Below are 17,302 nucleotides of genomic sequence, written 5' to 3'. Positions count from 1 at the left end.
CTGCATCTTTTGGTGCTATTAGGAGGATAGAGGGGACGGGGAAAGGAGATTCAGAAAGCTGTGAGAGCGTGTCTCTCCCACACAGAGGGAAGTCTGCAGTCCAGAGGCATGTCCAGGGCCTGCTTTTCCAGTGTGTCAGAGTTACATGAGGTCTTGAATTCTGTTTTGTGTTCAGGAACCATCCTTAGTTCTCTGAAAGAACTTAGTTCTTACTCTCTGATTATGTTCATGAACTGCAGAGTTCTTAAAGGAAATGCTCCATCTCCACCAATCCAGGACATCATAGTTATTATATTTTTAGGGGGAAAATAGGCCAAGAAAGACACACCGATTGAGGCTTGGTTTGCCCAGTGAAACAGCTAAAGCCAGGGATCAGTCGCACCAAGGAGAAGGAATGAGGAGACGCAAGGAACGGGAGTTGCAGGGCAGTGTTTTGCAGTTTAATATCTGTTCAGGTACCAGAGAATTGTCTGGAGAGTTCCCCAAAGAATCAGAATTGGGGAAAAAAAATTTATTTGAGATAATGTGGGACAATGCTTTGCATGTGTGAAATGTTAGGATAGCTATTTCCTGTCAGAAAAAAATAATAATTAAAAAGATGGTTGCTTCACACTGTTACACTAAGACAATTCATGAAGTGCTTTATGGTACGTGAGGGACCATACGTTGAAAGATTTCAAACAGGAACTCAGAAATCGGAGGCAAGCTTGTCTAGAACATTATTAGCCCCTTTTACAGAACTCAAATGAGACACCAAGACATTTAATGACTCATCTAGGTCAGTAGGAAGTTACCTGAGAAACTGAAAATTTGCTTGAGTTTCCTGTGCTGGCCTCTGCTCCACCCCCAACGAGACAAGGAGCCGAGGCAGCCTTCATCTCTGGGTGTTGTCAAAGCGCCTGATCAGAAATGTCACTGAGAAGCACAATCTCTCAGAGTCCCAGAGAATCTGCACATGGTTCATGGGGCAAAATGGCTTTTTCATGAAAAAGGGCCTTCACGAAAATCAAGCTACACCCGGACGCTCAAGGAGGAGAAACATCTGTCAAGATTTATGTTACAACATGCCCCAATTAGCCTTGATATTTAAAAGCTTAACTTGTTAAGTTGAATTATGTAAAGGGCCCTTGCTCTTTCTCTGTCCCTTTATGGGTACTTACAAGTAGAAAAAGGTTGACATGATGTTGAAAGAGCCATTAGCTGGACTGATTTACTTACTACCTCCCACGTCTCACTGGGCTCACTGCCCTGCAGCCCTGCAGCTCTGTCTTTGTCCAGACTATTCCCCTCTGCCTGGACCTCCCTTCCCTCTCCTCTTGAGGCCCACCTTCCATTCCACACCTTCCCCTCCCCCAACCTCTGTGTCACTTTCTCCAGGAAGCCTTCCCTGGTGTCTTCCAGAGCACTGAAGCCTCTCCCTTCCTAGAGTGGACATCTTTGGACCAAGTGTCATCTGAGATGACTGAACATCAATAACCATGGTTAACATTTACTGTCCATCTTGAATGACTATGCAAAGCACTTCACACAGGTTATTTAATGTAGTCTACACAGCTACTTTAACCACAGGTACTACTACTACTACCATTAATTTATGGATGAGGAAACCAATGCTTTCTGCTATTTGGCAAAAACTAGAAAAATAGAAATGAAAGAGAAGACCCACCCTGTGCTGTGCTCCAGTCGTCCTGCCCTGCCTGTCTCGGGTAGTGGCTTCTCTTAGCAGCTCCTGGGCTCCCTCCTCCAGACTGACTCCCAGCCAACTCCTGGCTTTCCCAGCAAAGTCTCTGGGAGGCAGTGGTCTTGGAGATGCCTCTGCACCAGCACCAGACCTGCCTTGCTTTCTCTGTAAAGGGGCAGAACTTTTCTGAGCACACTTTTTAGATCTATTTCAAAAGAACAGAGAAATCTCCTGGCTACTAATTTGTTTCCTGAAGCTCGCAAAGACTTCTTGTTGTTGATATGATGGATCACCTGCCATTTCTGAAGATTCTCCAGCCACTGGCTGCTCATTGTGCCCACACTTGGTGTGTGAGGAGGTCCGGGGCCTCCTGGGGCCCGCTTTCCTGCTTCCGTTGGTAAAGTGTGTCTGGAAGATTCTGAAATACAGGGACCATCCTAGTGGCAGAAGGGTGGCTTCCTTGCGGGACTGCTTTTTGCTCTTTTGAAATTTAAACATTTTGACATTGCTTTGTCATTTTCAATGACTTCTTAGCATGCAAAGGTACTAAATGGCAAAGGGTATGATTATGAGTTTAGATAGATTTTTAACACCTTTTTTTCTTTCTCACTTTCAAAATGTGTGGGTAGCTTCAGAATACAAAGCTCCATCTCACGCAGGAGGAACTAGGGTCTGATTCTTCAAGACCCAAGAGGGTACCTGGGAAAAGTACAGTTTCCCTGTGGGCAGGGAGAGTCAGATTTGTGGAGACACAATTCTTAATTAGGGACTGAATCATGGCCCTCTCAATATGTTGAAGCCCTAACTCTTAGCATTTCAGAATGTGACTGTATTTGGAGATTGGGTCTTTACAGAGGTAATTATAATTACACAAGACCATTAGGGCAGGCCCTCATGCAGTATGACTGGTGTCCTTATAAGAAGGGGACATTAGGACACAGACACACAGAGGGAAGACTGTGTGAGGACCCAGGGAGTGGCTGGCCATCTAGAAGCCAAGGAGAGAGGCCTCAGAAGAAATCAGCTCTTCTGATACCTTGAAGCCTTTGAAAAAGTAAAGCCACTCTCAATGAGACTTTTGGCCTCTAAAACCATGAGACAATAAGTTTCCATAGTTTAAGCCACCCAGACTGTGACGCTTTGTTATGGCCACCCTAGAAAAATAATACAACCTTCCCACTGTGCCCAGTGCCCCGTTTCATCTATGGCTTTCTGTGATCTTGAATCTCCAATCAAACCAGAAAGGGTGACTTTGTATATATTTTTCTGAAAATAGTGGCAAAATGATGCCAACGGAGAAGTGCACTTCATTCTTTCAGCCTTGCACTCTGCATACCCCTTTGAAAGATGCCTTCTGAGAAGGCAGCAGCAAGTCAGCCTCGCTGAGATTTTTACCTGTGGTTCTAGGAACTCAGAGGCATATTAGCTCTCAAGCTTTGCATAGACCACTAAGCCACTTCTAAGAACAAGGCTACCTGAGGCATTTTGCAAAAACACGTATGTGCTGCCTCTTTTCCTCTCCACACCTACTGCAGCTCTTGGGGCCGGCATGTTGCACCTTGAGACGGGGGACACGGGTCTCATTCTGCCAGAATTTCACCTGGGAACCATGATAATTCCAGGGAATCGCAGTCACATCTTATCTTCTCACCTAAGCAAATTAAGTGAGAAGCTGGTGCGGTGTGGGAGAAAAAGAGCGGTGCTCTCTGTGGTAGACCACACTCCGTTTGCATGCCAGCCTTCCAGACTCTCGCTTGCCTCTCACCGAGGCAGCAACCGTGGTTGGCTTGGCCCCACACCTCTCCTTCCCCCCAGTTTCCTCACGAGTATCTTGCTAAAAATGAATTCTGGATTTCCTTCTGTGAGAATCGCCTGTACTGATAAAGGACCATCCCAGGAAGAAAGCAGCATTGCCGTTTCCCCCTGTCGCTCGTAGCTACACCCGCTCTATATTAGAGGCAGCAAGAAATGACCATGGTGTTGAGCACTGCCGGTGGTCAGCCTGGGAAACCTGGGCAGGGACTCTGAGAGAGACTGTTCTTCAGAGAGGATGGCGATTCTGATTGTCATGTTCTAAGGTGATGCCCAAATGGTACCAAAAGCAAGGACACTTGACCTCCTCTCCAGCTGAGTGGTGTGGCCCACCGCACCAGTCCAGACAACATAAAATTATCTGGGAAATTGCCAAGATTTCACTCAGTTCTCTGAAATGAAGCCTCAGTATTGGATTATTGAGTTGGGAATCATCAAAGGTGCTGAGTTGCTTTTACCGGGAGGAAGGAGTGAAAATAATTTTTCCTACTAGCCCTTCTGAGGCTCTGTTCCATTCCTAGGGCTCTCTCCACACCCCCTTGTGCCTGCCCTGGGGTGGGTGGGTGACTGTGCCCTGGACACAGGAGCTGTGGGGCTGTGTTAGGGTCTGGGCTCCTTCTGGACTTTGCTGTCTGAGGTCACCAAGTCCCTTTACAACATTTACCGTCTGGCCAGTAAGGACAGCCCGGCACACGCACACACTGCAGTCCAACCTACTGCCCAGTGGGATGCTTTAAAATTTCCTGGATCTGCCTTCCTGAGTTGACAGGGTAGGAAACAATAATCGTTTGGAGGATTATTGAAAGCAGAGGAAAACAGGAAGATCTTTTTTCTGTCATTCTACAAATATTGCTTCCTTTGCTTGTCAGCGGCCCAGAGGAAATGCAGCGAGGGGGCCGTTTGCAGCTTCTGAGCAGCAGCCTGCGTTGCTGCCGCAGCAGCCCCAGCCACAAAGACGTGTGACTCATACACGTCGCATGATTCAACTTCACTAAAATTTCCTCAGCTGCCAGTAAAGAAGCCCTTGAAAACCCTTTAATTTGAAGCTTTGAATCAATTAATGACTTGCTTTCTTTGCCTTCTCCTGAAATCCTCCCCCCACCACACACACATCTTTGTTAAGATTTTAAGTTTCAGGGGCCGGGAAACATAGAGGTTCTGTGGCACTCACAATAGTGTTTGTTGAGACAAACTGGCTGGCAGCCCTCTGCATTCCCCTGCTCACTTGGCTGTATGAATAAATAATGAGTCACAGATACTATTTGGGTACGCGCGAGTTTGTAGCCAGAAAATTAATTATTCCCCTGTGCCATCCCACTCCGTAGCAGCTCTGCCAAACCATCCAGCCACGTTCTGCAGACATTGGTCGAAGTGCGTGCCCTGATGCACAGCAATGCCTTCGTGACATTTTTATGTTATTATTTCTGTTTGTTTAAGCACGGCCCTCTTTTCCCACTAAAGATACACAAACTGCACATGCTCTCACACACACAGAGTGCAGCCACAGCTTTGCACATTTCAAGAAGCTGGTTGCAAAACTGCAGACAGGTTCTCTACACTAGCTGTTCCTACCAGGACGCGGGCAATTTAATAACTTCAGCGGCAAGAAGACTCTATTTAGGAAAGTTCTTCACTGCTCTGCTAGAGAGACCTCTGTCTGCAACAAGTTGCTTTTTTTCTCTCTTGAAACATGGCAGCAGCCTCTTTGCGCTGAGGGATAATGTAACGTCGCCTCATCCTGGCGATTTTACCCTAGACAAAGCTGCCTGGCTCTTGTGCTTGTGCTCTCTGCCTTTTGGAGACCACGGAGTTGCTGCTTTGCCCCTGACATCCCGGTGGTTTAACGCCTGTCTGTGAGCCTCCCTCCGCCTCCGCCCTGCGGGGCACCAGCCCTCAGCGCCTGCTGAGCCCGGGCAGGCTGGAGTGAGGGCCACACAGCGTGCTGAGTTCAGGATAACTCAGCCACCATCACTCCAGGCAAGGAACAGCAAAAGAAAACCCAGAGAGCTTTATGCAAAATTGATAATCTCTAGGACTTTAATCAGGAGCAGCCCAGCGTCCTTGCGCTTGACAAAAGTTCTCACACATTGGCTGAACGCTTCGGCAGCTTAACTATTTATTAAAACATCTCTGAAGGGCTGCCACCTGATGAATAAGTAATCCAATAGCCTTGTAATCATGCGCCCGAGTTTGAATTCCTTCCACGAAACAGACGGAACCGGCAGGGGCAAACTGCCCCGAGTTCCACCAGGCTGCCATTTCATTATCTGCAGAGCTGAGCAAAAGTAGGTATGAAAAGACCAGCGTGTACTCACCTCTCATGAAGCACTGTGGGTATGAAGGAAATGACTCAAATATGCTGTCTGAAGCCATCGCTTCCTCCTGCAAATGCACCCTCTTCTGAAGGCGGGGGATTCAATGATTCCTTTTACCTTAGGAGCGAAAAGCAAGAAAGGTCACTGTTGTACTCACCCCCTACCATGGCTCCCTACACCTCTCTCTCTCTTTTTTTTTTTTTTGCCCTCGACACCCCTGGGGCTCCCCGAGCCCAGTGAAAAATGTACCTTTGTGAAAACAAATATTCAAATTGTTAAAAGATTAAAAAAAAAAAAAAAGCGGCGTCTTGGCTGTGGGTTGGTGATGCTCACCGCTCTGCGAAACCCTGTGGTTTGCAGTCAGTGTGATTCGTCCTGCCTGCTGACCACTATGCCGGGCTCAGACTTCTGACACTGCCAGGCTACCCAACTTGTGGTTCTGTGGTTGTTTATGAGGCCCAAAGAAGTTTTCACACAACCCAAATTACAAATTTAACTGTTCCCCTTTCCATAGTCTATCTTAATTGGTTCTTGCTAATCATGTGACTTAAGTGATGTCAATTTTTTTTTTTTTTTTTTACTTTCTGAGCAAGGCCCTTCCTTCCCTCCACCTGCCCTCCCCCCAGTCTGTGCAAGAAAATAGCTGGGGGAGACTTTGCAAGAGAGAGACTGTAGAAAAGGGTGACTCAGTCTCTTAGTATATCAATGGTCTCTGCTGATTTGGTACAACTTGGGTCCTATTGTTGTTATTTGTGGTTTTTGGAACTACTGATTATTTTTAATAAGAGTTCATTGCTGCTTATTCAATAGTAATTCAATCCTGGCATCAGGCTGCTGGTCAAATAATGTGGATCTCATCATTCAGGAGACTGGGTATCAGCTCAGGAGAATTCAGCCCTCAGTAGAAGCTATAGCAACACAGGTGAAATTTTGAAAGGAGAAAATAAAAATAAAAGAAAATGTTTGGTTGAGAGTCTGAGCCCTAAAAGGGTGTAGCACATTGCTGGTCTTTTAAAGCCTGAAAGAAAAAAATGGAAGCGTTTTAATTCAGTGATGACCATTTTAATAAAACCAAAATTATGTGGTTTTATTCCTCCTAAATCATAGTCCACACACACACACACACACACACACACACACACACACACACACACACACACACACACACACACACAAATTGGAAGCTAAAGGGAAGCAAATCTAAGACAGGTTCTATAGTTTGGGCCAAAACAGTGGCTGCCCTCCACCTGTTTATTGCTTATTTCACCTGTGCAAGTTCACTGTCCTGCTTTTCCCTAGTTGGGTAATCAATAGGCTAATTCACCCCTGTAGGTAAAATCCAGCCCAGCACTATTGTTACTACACTTTAGGTGCGCGAGGAAGACTTGACGATAGATAGCGGAACCAGAAGAGGTGGTTCACCAGAGCTGAGCCCCCCCTCAGGGGAAGGCCTCAAGTATGTGTATAACTTAGACTTTTTCTTAGGAAGACATGCCTATTTGGAGGTGCTAAACATAGGATAATTCTGCTTGTGGGCAAGCCATTTGGGCACACACGTTTCTTTCTTTTTCCTGGCTGTTGGTTTTACCTGCTAACAAATAAAATATGGCTCTTTGTGAAGTTTCAAGATAGAGACTTTCCTAATTAATTCCTTTATTTGTTCTGCTCTGCTCCACATACATCCTCATGGCAATCTGTACACACGAAGTTTGAACACACACATTCAAGAGAAATGGGACAGTGAGTTCTAAACTGCTGACCCTGGGTTCCAAGGTGGTCTGCCATAACCAGCAAAGACTCTTTGGAGAGCCTGTACTATTAGAATAACCCCTTGGTTTTATCCTCATGCACTCCAGTTTGCCCACATCCCTAGTTCAAGGGCAAATGCCGTAGGTCTTAACAAAGATATAGATATGATTTCTACTTACTCCTCTTTTGCCTAGTGCAAGAATTGAAACTCAAGAAAGAGACTGCTTTCTTCCAGACCTTGTGCAAAGTTAGCTTGCCAAATACTGACACCTTATTAATATTTAAAAGAATAATAATGTGTATATTAATATCCAAATGTAAGGCATGTTTAATGTTGTGTTTCAGTACAAATCCCTTGCTAAGATAATTAAATTATGTTCTGAGCTCCCTAATAAAGTCAAGACTGGGTTCAGCCCCGCAAAAGGTTCTTTTCTCTCTTCTGTATGTATATTCCCTGGAAGGGTCCTAAGAGTTGAATGCTGTACCATGCAGCTGCTGCTTTAGTGTCAGCTCCGAGTTAACAATGACTTAGAAATTCAAGTGGTGGAGCAGATAAATCCTTTCAATATTTCCTTTTAGGAACTCCCCAGATACTTTCAGCCTTAGGTGTCCAGATGCTTGAGAGGAGGTTTTGGATGTGTCAGCTAACTGCCCAGATTCTTGGCTTTTCCCAGAGGGCTTAGCTAGAGCCAGACATGTATCTTTCCCAGTGGGTTCTTTGTAGGCAGGTCAAGTTTAAAGACAGCTGTAAGCTGGGGTTTGCTGAGGCCTCACCTTACACTGAAATCATTTGTAATGGGCAGAGCTGGGGTTTCGGTGGGGCACCAGGGGGCAGAGTCTGAAGGCCAGCATGCCAGCCCTGTGCTGCCTTCCTCTGGGTTATCTGCCCCAGCAGCCGCCGGAGAACTTCACAGCTCGGTGAGGCAACAGTTGGGACTTTATTGGGCACCCTCCAAGTCATGACAATGAGGAAAGACTCAGCCAGCCACTGCTGTACTTGGCCTTACCACTTTCTAGGGAGTCCAAGACAAAAAGACATGTATGTCATCCATGAACGGCCTAGAGGAATACTCAAGCCTATCTTAGCTGGACCTATTTAGGATTCTTTAAGTTTGTGCATTGACCCACACCCTCTGAGCTACTTCCTGCAAGTGACTCAGACACTGGGCTGCTGGCTTGGGAACTGTACCCTAGCAGCTGCAGCTGTGTGTGACTTTGCCAAGTAATTGGATGGCAGTTTTCAACCTCACTCTGATTGGCTACAGCTTCTACATGCCACTGTTGGGGGGAAATATGCTCAGGTGTCCTTTTTTAATGGTTCTATAAAAATACCAGCAAAGGCAGAAAGATGCATAGTTGCATAACCCTGTAATTAAGGTATAGACTTCTGTGTGCAGTCCAATCCAATTAAAACATTCTCTGGTTTTTTTCATTACATGATTACTGCACACTGTCTCTGAACATGTTTATTATAAAGCAGATCCTCTGGCCAGAAAATGGAGGCAAAGAAGAATCCTAAAAAACTGGATGTCGTCTGTAATCCCAGGAGGACAATGCTGTAAATTCTCTCTCTCTGTGAGCATCCATTTCCCTTTTTTCCTAAATCTTTGTGTTCCAACAGAGGCGTTATCCAGAAAATTCCATGCCATGCTGACAGTGACCTCAGTGATTATTTTTAAACTGGTTCATGGATGTCAGAGCTTTATGGAGTGAATATCACCTGTTTTTTGGCAAATCCAATGGTTTGAAATAACTGGAGAGTCCTGAAGGTCCAACTATTGAAGATCTTCCTTCCTGGACCCTCATGATGGTGCCACAGAGGGCACATCAGTCTTTTCACACAAGTCTCATTCTTTTGGGTAAAAGTAAAATTCAAACTTAAGTCCCACGAGACTTTATTTCATAGCCAGACAAGAGTTTTGGTATTTATTTCTTAACCTTCTGTGGATGAAGCCCTACTGCTCTATGGGGAAATGGGATTTTAAAAAAGAGGCAGATATTGAAATCAACCCATCCAATGGAAGCTGCCTAATAATATGAAAAGCTGTTTAGTGATCATTTTTCAAATATAAAAGTTTCAACTGCTTCACTACTCAGAGGGTGGCCTGTGGGTCAGCAACATTGACATAACATGGGGGAACTAGTTGGGAATCAAAATCTTGGGCTCTACCCTAGACTTACTGAATTAGAACCTGTGTTTTCCAAGCTCCTCCAGTGACTCCTACACTCATCAAGGTTTGAGAAGCACTGACTTTGAGCAATGCCTGACACATGTAGGAATTTGGTAAAGAATATGATATGATAATTTTCTACATTCTTTGAGATCTCTTTTTCCCTCAAGGTTCTCTGGAAGGTCTAACTCTCCCACCTTGTTGCTTTGGCATAGTTTTGTAAGCCCTGGATGTTTCTAGACAGCAGAAATCCTCAAAAGGCATGGCTTATGTCCTCCAAGACCGAGCTGTATTGATTGTCACTTGGACCTCTCATCTCAAGTGCTGAGTTTGGGTCAAGTTTACAGTTTGAGGTTTGACACACAACATAGGGAGGCTCCCATGTGCTCCGTCTACCAAGCTGGTGGCCACATGTATATAAACAGAAGGCATTTTTCCTCCAGGACCATCAGCCTCTCAGTTTTCACCTAGTTTGCAGTTTGGAAACACATTCATCCTGTGAGTCCTTCCAGACGCCCACCACGTGTTCATCCAGCAGCGCTGCAGGTGGCTCCAGGAGTCCCGCCACGAGCTGTCCTCCCTGAGGGTTTACCTGCCTCTGTTCTACCGCCAAGGCCTGGCAGATGTCATGCTCTGTGCTTTGCTCCAGAAGAAAGGACCCAGCCTTACATCGTCCCCATTTGCAACAGCCAAGCCTCCTGGAGTCCAGAGGTCCCATTTACACAGACATCCAGGAGTTTGGCTGCTTCTTTGAGATGCATCTGGATCCTTTCAGGTCCGCCTTGGGCCAGAAATCTTGTTTGGAATAGTTTCTCCTTACAGAATTTTGGCTCTTCTGCTTCTGGAGCCATTTGAAACCAGGAGGGTAAGACTGGAAAACTTAAACAAACCCTCTTTGAATGTTAGAAATGTTCAGCATTCGAGGTTTGGTCAAATGATGGAAAACATTCTGCATTGGTACTGAACTTTTCAGCCAGTTCCTCCAACCTTGAGGCTAATTTTAGCATGAGATCCAGGCTGGAAAAGCTAAGGCAAATGAGGAAAGTAAAATTACTCTGAGTTGGAAAAGCCAGAATTCATAGGTTAGATAGTGTGGGAGTCAATAATTCAGTTTATGTGGCAAATAATGAGTGTCCCCTGTCTGATCAAAGCACCTGGCTTCAGGAACTTTGGACTTTTATTGTAATTGCTCCCCATTTGCCTGGTGGTAAGCAAATTAACAGATTTCCACATGACTCTTACAAACCGAAGTATAATGCTACCTTTCTCACAGAGGTGCAGTGAGGATCAGTAATTTTTGGACTATGCAAAGTGGCTTTGAATGGAATAAAAAAAGAGACCTGTGGTTGATGTTTCAATATGGAAACCTGTAATATGTGAATTTTAATACTTGCACTTGCTAGATATCCTAAACACACGGCATCAGGGCCCTAAATTAGAGGTCTGGGTAAGCACAAGTTGAAAATATTCTCTGCCTCAATGCTAGAGAAATCTTTGATGTTCATTGCTTAATTTTTGAATTAAATGTCCTTTGGGAAGCATATCATTCAGCCCTACTGATGCTGGCTGCAAATTCTTACAGAACCTCAAAATGTCAACATTGAACAACATCAACTCTGCTGAGAAAACAAAATATCACACTTAAAAGTCTGCAGTGTGTATTTTAATTTCCTTCTCTTTAAATTCCCTTCCCCTTCCGTTGCCAGTTCAGAAACTGGCGAGGTTTCTGGAAGGAGAGTGGGAAGGAAGGCCTTGCCCATGTTCTGGGTCTGATCTCATCTTCTCAAGTTTTTAGTTTATTCAAAGCAGAGAGAAGAAACTGAGATGTTTCATGCCACCTATGCTACAACCAAGTATCAGAACATGACCTCTCAGCCGCTGAGGCTGCTTGTAAATGGCCAGACATACAGTAACATCATAGGACTTGGAATTTTTGGAGAGATATATACATAAATGCATTTAGTTGAAGATACTGTTTCCCACACAGGACTTATATCTGAGGTGATAGTTCTCTGAGGATAAGGAAATTTGGAGAGATGGCTATCTTTAGTGGAACTAAAGCATTTCTGGGAGGTAGAATGGAAGACAGCTCTTTCAGTTCTCCATCATGAGAGGGCAATGACCTTTGCTGACAGGACACATCAGTTTGGCCTCTGACTATTATGGAGGTATTATTTTTAATTTGCTTTCCTATGCTTTTTCATATTTTACCATTGCTCACTGAAATTCATATTGAAGTTCATATTGAAATGACATCCACTTAGTCTACCTGGACTGCATGGTGTGACTGGTACTGGAGACCTTTCTCAAACTTAGGGTAGTTGTTTAATAGATGTTAGAGGGTTTCAGAAACTCAGCCTAATAAATGCTAAAAGGCCTGAAATTGTACCCAAATCATCTGGGATGCTTAAAAAAATTTCTGAGCCCCTTGAAAATATAGTTTCTTATGTCCACATTAATGTCATTGTCAATGAAAAGATGTTCAGGGAACATGCACTTGCCCAGATTTTACAGGTGATCTTTAACCTTTTCCTGCCACGTCTTTGTCTTTAAATAGGAGCCTATCATTTGACAGGTCTCGCTTGTCAATTCTCTCCTTTTAAAATCACAGCATTTCTACAGTCAGTGGGTCTCCTTTCCCCGTACTCCTTTGTCCTGGCTGTGGCCGTAGCCATTCCTGTATGTGTGTGCACTCAGCTTTACCCTTGTGGAATCACGCAAGTCCAAGAGCCCTCTCCTTCCACCCCCCCACCCTTGAGTGCACATCTTGTTCTCTCCTACTCCTGTGTTGGGCCCATGAGTTTTATTCTCTCCACCTCTAGTGTGCAGCAATGCCTCTCAAGGATGCTCTACAACATAGCAGCGTTGCCTTCCTTGAATTCTGCTGTTATCATGACATGAGTTTGCTTGTCTTAATCTTTAGCAGAATTATTCAATTCCCGCCCCCACTTACCCCTATATTTTTGGTCTCTTCTGATCTTTCCCCTAGGATTTACCAAATATCAGGAATGCCTCAGTTTCCCTGCAATTGTACTTTAATGAGTACTTGCTGAGTACTTACTGAGTACTCAATTATTTCACTGAGTATTTATTTCCTAATCTTGGGCTAGACAGACGCAGTCCTGCTCAGAAGAAGATTTATGGTCTTATGAATCATTTGTGTAAGAAATGAGTAGCAGATACCAAAATAACAGGTATGGCCAAGTTGGGACTTGGGAGAGGTCAGTGAGGCTCCGTGGATGCAAAATTTAAGGAAGCACAGACTCTCAGTGCCAACCCTGAACCTTAAGAGTGAGTGCTTCCCTAAAACTTGCACCCTAGGTGCCTCCCTTGCCTCACCCTAGTCCTGACCCTGGGCCCTGTGAATGGCTCACAAAACTGAACAGAGACTGCGGGCTGCAGAGGGGTGGTGTCTGCAGCAGGGAGAAACTGTGTGGCTGGAAAGCTTATAGCTATGGTATATAGGAGTCCTGAGCTGGACCCTGGCAGATATGTGAATTTCATATTGTTGGCATAGACATGAACACTTTTCGATAGATAGAAGGATGGAGAGAGCAGTGAGGCCATGGGGCAAAGCTCTGAGGCCAAAGGCAGATGAGAAATAAGCTCAGCCTGCTTGGGAGCCAGTGAGGAGCCCAGCCAGCAGGGAGGGAGGAGCTGATGAGGGAGACAAGAGAAGTCCCATTCAGGGAGGGAGAGCTCGGACCAAGCCAAGGAGGACCTCAAAGGCCAGGATGAGTTTGTTTTCATTCTGCGTACAGTGGGAGCCTTTAAATGCTTTGGACCAAGACAGCGATGGGATGAAACTGGAGCTTTTGGTTGACTGATGTGGCAACAGCACCAATGATTATTTGGTTAACTTGGTGCCTCTTGAGAGCAGGGTTCTTGACTATTTTTGGTCATTATTGTACTTTCAGCATCCATCACTTTGCTTGGTATGTGCACATTCTTTCAGGGAAAGAATTAATAGATGGATGGACGGATAGATGGAAGGATGGATGGATTGATGCTTTATTAAGGTATGTGGCTGAGGAACCAGGGGCTGCAATATTCAGCTCCGTGGTAGCCAGCAGCTTGACTAAGGATAGGAGTCGTGTGAATCAGGTGCCGTGGACTGTGATAACAGCCTCAGTTTTTCATAACTTCTCTAGTCATACCTTCAGCCCTATAACTGTGGCCCTCTCCACTCTGACCCTGAGCTCAGCCTTAGGGCTTCCTTTGGCCAATGGGACAGTAACAAATGTGATGGGAACAGAAGCTTGAAAAAGTGCTTGCTTATTTAAATGTGGCTGGGCTGCTGAACTGCAAGGCGGGACACGGGAAATAGCCAGCCATCCTGAATCAGGTACTGAACTGACACTTAGGGGAGCCCCAGCCTAACTCAGAAGAACTGCCTTCCCGGGGGTGTGAGCAGTAAGAAATGGTGGTTGTTTTAAGTCACAGAGTTTTTGTGTGGGGGTTGTAACATTGCATTATTGTGGAGGTAGTTTTTTGGGGGGAAGATACAGAGGTACAGAAAATGCCAACACTGAGCTACAGGCTAAGGCAATGAGACAGAATCAGTTGATTTTCAAAGTGAAAGAAAGTAGAAAGCTGAAGATGGGGACTGCCTAGAAGAGGGGATGGGAGTTGCCAGGAGTTAGGGGAGGGTGGCCAGAGAAATAAGATAGAGAGACAGGGAACATGGTACCAGCCAAAGGATGAAGAAATGTCAAGGGATGGAGGAGAAACGGTGTTAGTTGCTGAAAAAAGAAACAAGCAAAACAAAGACTATGGAAAAGTCAACAGATTGGACATGCAAGAAGCATTTGAGATCTGTTTCTTCATGTCACCAGCTCAGACTAAACAGAAGAGTGACACCCAGTTTTGCCGATATGCAGACAAGCAGTATCTCCTTTGCTTGGATAGGAAGTTAATACGAAATTGATTATCATACGTATATGTTTATCTAAGTTGGTTGTGTGCTTTTTCTAGTTCAATTCAATTCAAAATATATTTACAGAGCATTTACTGTGATAGGATGGAGAGAAATTAATCTAAGAAAGGAAGATTTGAGTGGTCTTTGTTGCTCCAGTCCACAAAGCAGCTGGATTCTGAGGGTGTGTTTGAGATAGGCTGATGTGGGGTGAAAGGAAGTGACTCTTCAAAGAGATGGAAAGCCTTCCATCTCTTCCAAAACCCTGCCAAGGTGTTGAGCCTTAGTGGACGCTACAGTGGCCACTGGTGCCACCAAGACATAAAGGATTGGGGGTGAGACAGGCGCCAGGCAGAAACTTCCAAATAGGTGTTCAAGAGCCAGCCGATCCTCAGTGAAGTTACAAAGGGTCGAGTGAGTACTGAGGAGGAGGCGTGTAGGAGAGAGAGTCTGAAGCGTGGGCAGCCTCACTCCTCTCCCGCAAGACCTGTGGCGGAGGCATAGGGAAGAGTGTGTCACTCGCGTCAAATGAAGCCGACTATGCCGAGAGCATGTATCACTCAACATGGGGCTTTACCAGCTCTTGGACAGCAGGTGGCCTCTTGTAAGGTCGGATGGGGTTTGCTTTCAGAATCTACAGTACCGCCCCCCACTCCCTCCATGGTCGTGGTGCTCAGATACTGAGTCCCCAAGTAGGATGTTGGCTTGGCATTGTTTTAAAAGGATTCTGCCCACTAGGAAGGATTTTTCCCAAGCAAGGAGATTTTAGCCCAAAGAAGCTGTGGTGTAGACCACTGAGAGCAGGAGTTGCGACGGGACTGGGGGCTAAAAGCCTAGAGGGGGGCATAGTCCCTGTGTGGGGTGCTACCTCAGAAGGGGCCTGATGAGAGAGCCTGTGCAGAATTCTGGAAGAATTCACAGAAGAGAAACAGTCTGCACTAAACACCTATGAGGCCAGACAGTCAAAACACTGAGAACAACGACTGGTAAGTAAGCTCCTCCTAATCCCTCCCCAAGCCATCTCTAGCATAACCACGTGAGGAGCGCCCTTAGCAAGGCGAGGTAGGCCGGGCGGAAAGGAGCCAGGCCGTGGTCCGCACAGCCACCCAAACACCAGCGCCGCAGACTCCAGCTGCAGTGACGGGCATCAAACCACGTCTGCAGTTCTGATTATTTGAAGCTATGATTTAGTGACTCTATGACTTTCCTTATCTAAGCGAGGGTCTGGAGAAGGATCATTCATAACAGATAGATTTAAAAAGGCAGAAGACAAAACTCAAGTGGCATTTCAAAAGGCGGAAACAACCCATACTATGTATCAGGGGGTGAGTGTATACACAAAATGCTGTGCAGCCACAGAGTGGGGTATTAGTCTGCTATAAAAAGGAACATTATGCACTGTATTACAACAGGAGGGACCTTGAAAGCAATAGGCCAGGCTCAGAAAGACGAAGTGTGTGATTCTAATTCCATGAGGTATCTAGAATAGAAAATTCATGCACAGAAAGGTGAAATAGAGGTTACCAGGGACTGGAAGCAGGGAGGAATGGGGAGTCGTTGTTTAATGTGCAAAGTTTCAGTTTGGGAGGATACAAAACTCTGGAGAGGGATAGTGGTGATGGCTGTACAGCATTATGAATGGATTTTTAATGCCATTGAATTGTACACTTACAAATGATTAAAATGAAAACTATGTATACTTTACCACCATAAAAAATATTGTGACTTTTATGATTAGATCCCATGAATTCTTTGTGTTGAGAATTTCTGATTGTATCCATGGTGGGACTCTTTTGTGTATTGGTTCCCGGGTGCCAGGGTGACAGCAGCAGGATTTAATTATTTATTATTGTTTACCCACCTTAGCAAGCCTGGGTTGGCCAGTTTAAAATGCACACCAAGATCTGGTACCTGCTTTAGGTAATTGGGTCAGTGTAGTCTACCTTATGGCTTGAGACTCTTGAAAAGGTTTGTTTCATTGAGTGTGTGACACTGTTAATAAAGTACTTATTACTGATAGGCTTTTACTAAATCTTTATCATTTTTATGTTAACTGGAAAAAATCAGAAGGCTGGCCAGAAGAATGATTCTTTAGAAATTTCTGACCATGGCTGCACCTTGAAGGGCTGTCTATACCTTTGGCTCTGGAGTTGAATGTTAGTAGGTTGAGAAAAATGAAACAGCAAGATAATTTTTTTCCAGTAGATAAATTAACTTGCATTGAATTTCACTCCAAAAACTATATAGACCCATACACTCAGATGTTCATGCACACATAGGCACACACTTGAATCCAGGATATTGATTTCACTTTATGCTCAGCCTTCACTTGGCACCAGTGAACAAGCAAGCTGAAACATACTATCTTTCTGGGTTGCCTTTCCTGTAGTTAGTCAACCACACAAAGGGCAGGCCTAGAGGAGATAATTGATTTCATGATAAGTCAAATGATTAATCCTTTTTCTGTAGCATCTTAATATACAGAGATGATCTCGTTTGATGCCCGAGCTATAAATATGCTGCCACTCATATTTGATCCTGCACAAAACCTATCTTTTCTTGGAATCTACTCAAGTGTTCACCGGAGGCCTTTAGGATTCTAGCTCCCAGGTCAGTCACAGGAAATCATGGAGTTACGCTGTTGGAATTATTTTACCCC

General features: G+C 44.9%; 1 protein-coding gene across 4 annotated transcripts in view; it reads right to left on the bottom strand.

The window, feature by feature from the left end:
- The window catches only part of RUNX1 (RUNX family transcription factor 1), a 227,600-nt gene extending 221,106 nt beyond the window's left edge, over positions 1-6,494 (bottom strand). For 2 of the 4 annotated variants that reach the window (XM_017641978.3, XM_017641980.3), the window contains exons 1-2: positions 6,058-6,493; positions 5,809-5,925 (exon numbers count right to left, since the gene is read on the bottom strand). In XM_017641978.3, coding sequence (XP_017497467.1) covers positions 5,809-5,866 — 58 coding nt within the window. In that variant the 5' untranslated portion in view covers positions 5,867-5,925; positions 6,058-6,493. Of the gene's footprint in view, positions 1-5,808; positions 5,926-6,057 lie in introns of all 4 variants that reach the window. The other 2 variants (XM_017641983.3, XM_017641979.3) reach the window with 2 other exon arrangements.
- Positions 6,495-17,302: the final 10,808 nt, after the last annotated feature.

This window comes from Manis javanica, chromosome 3 (assembly GCF_040802235.1).
Source record: "Manis javanica isolate MJ-LG chromosome 3, MJ_LKY, whole genome shotgun sequence".
NCBI classification, from domain to species: Eukaryota; Metazoa; Chordata; class Mammalia; order Pholidota; family Manidae; genus Manis; species Manis javanica.
Note: the sequence above shows the minus strand (reverse complement) of the source record. Positions and strands in the feature narration are given on the sequence as shown.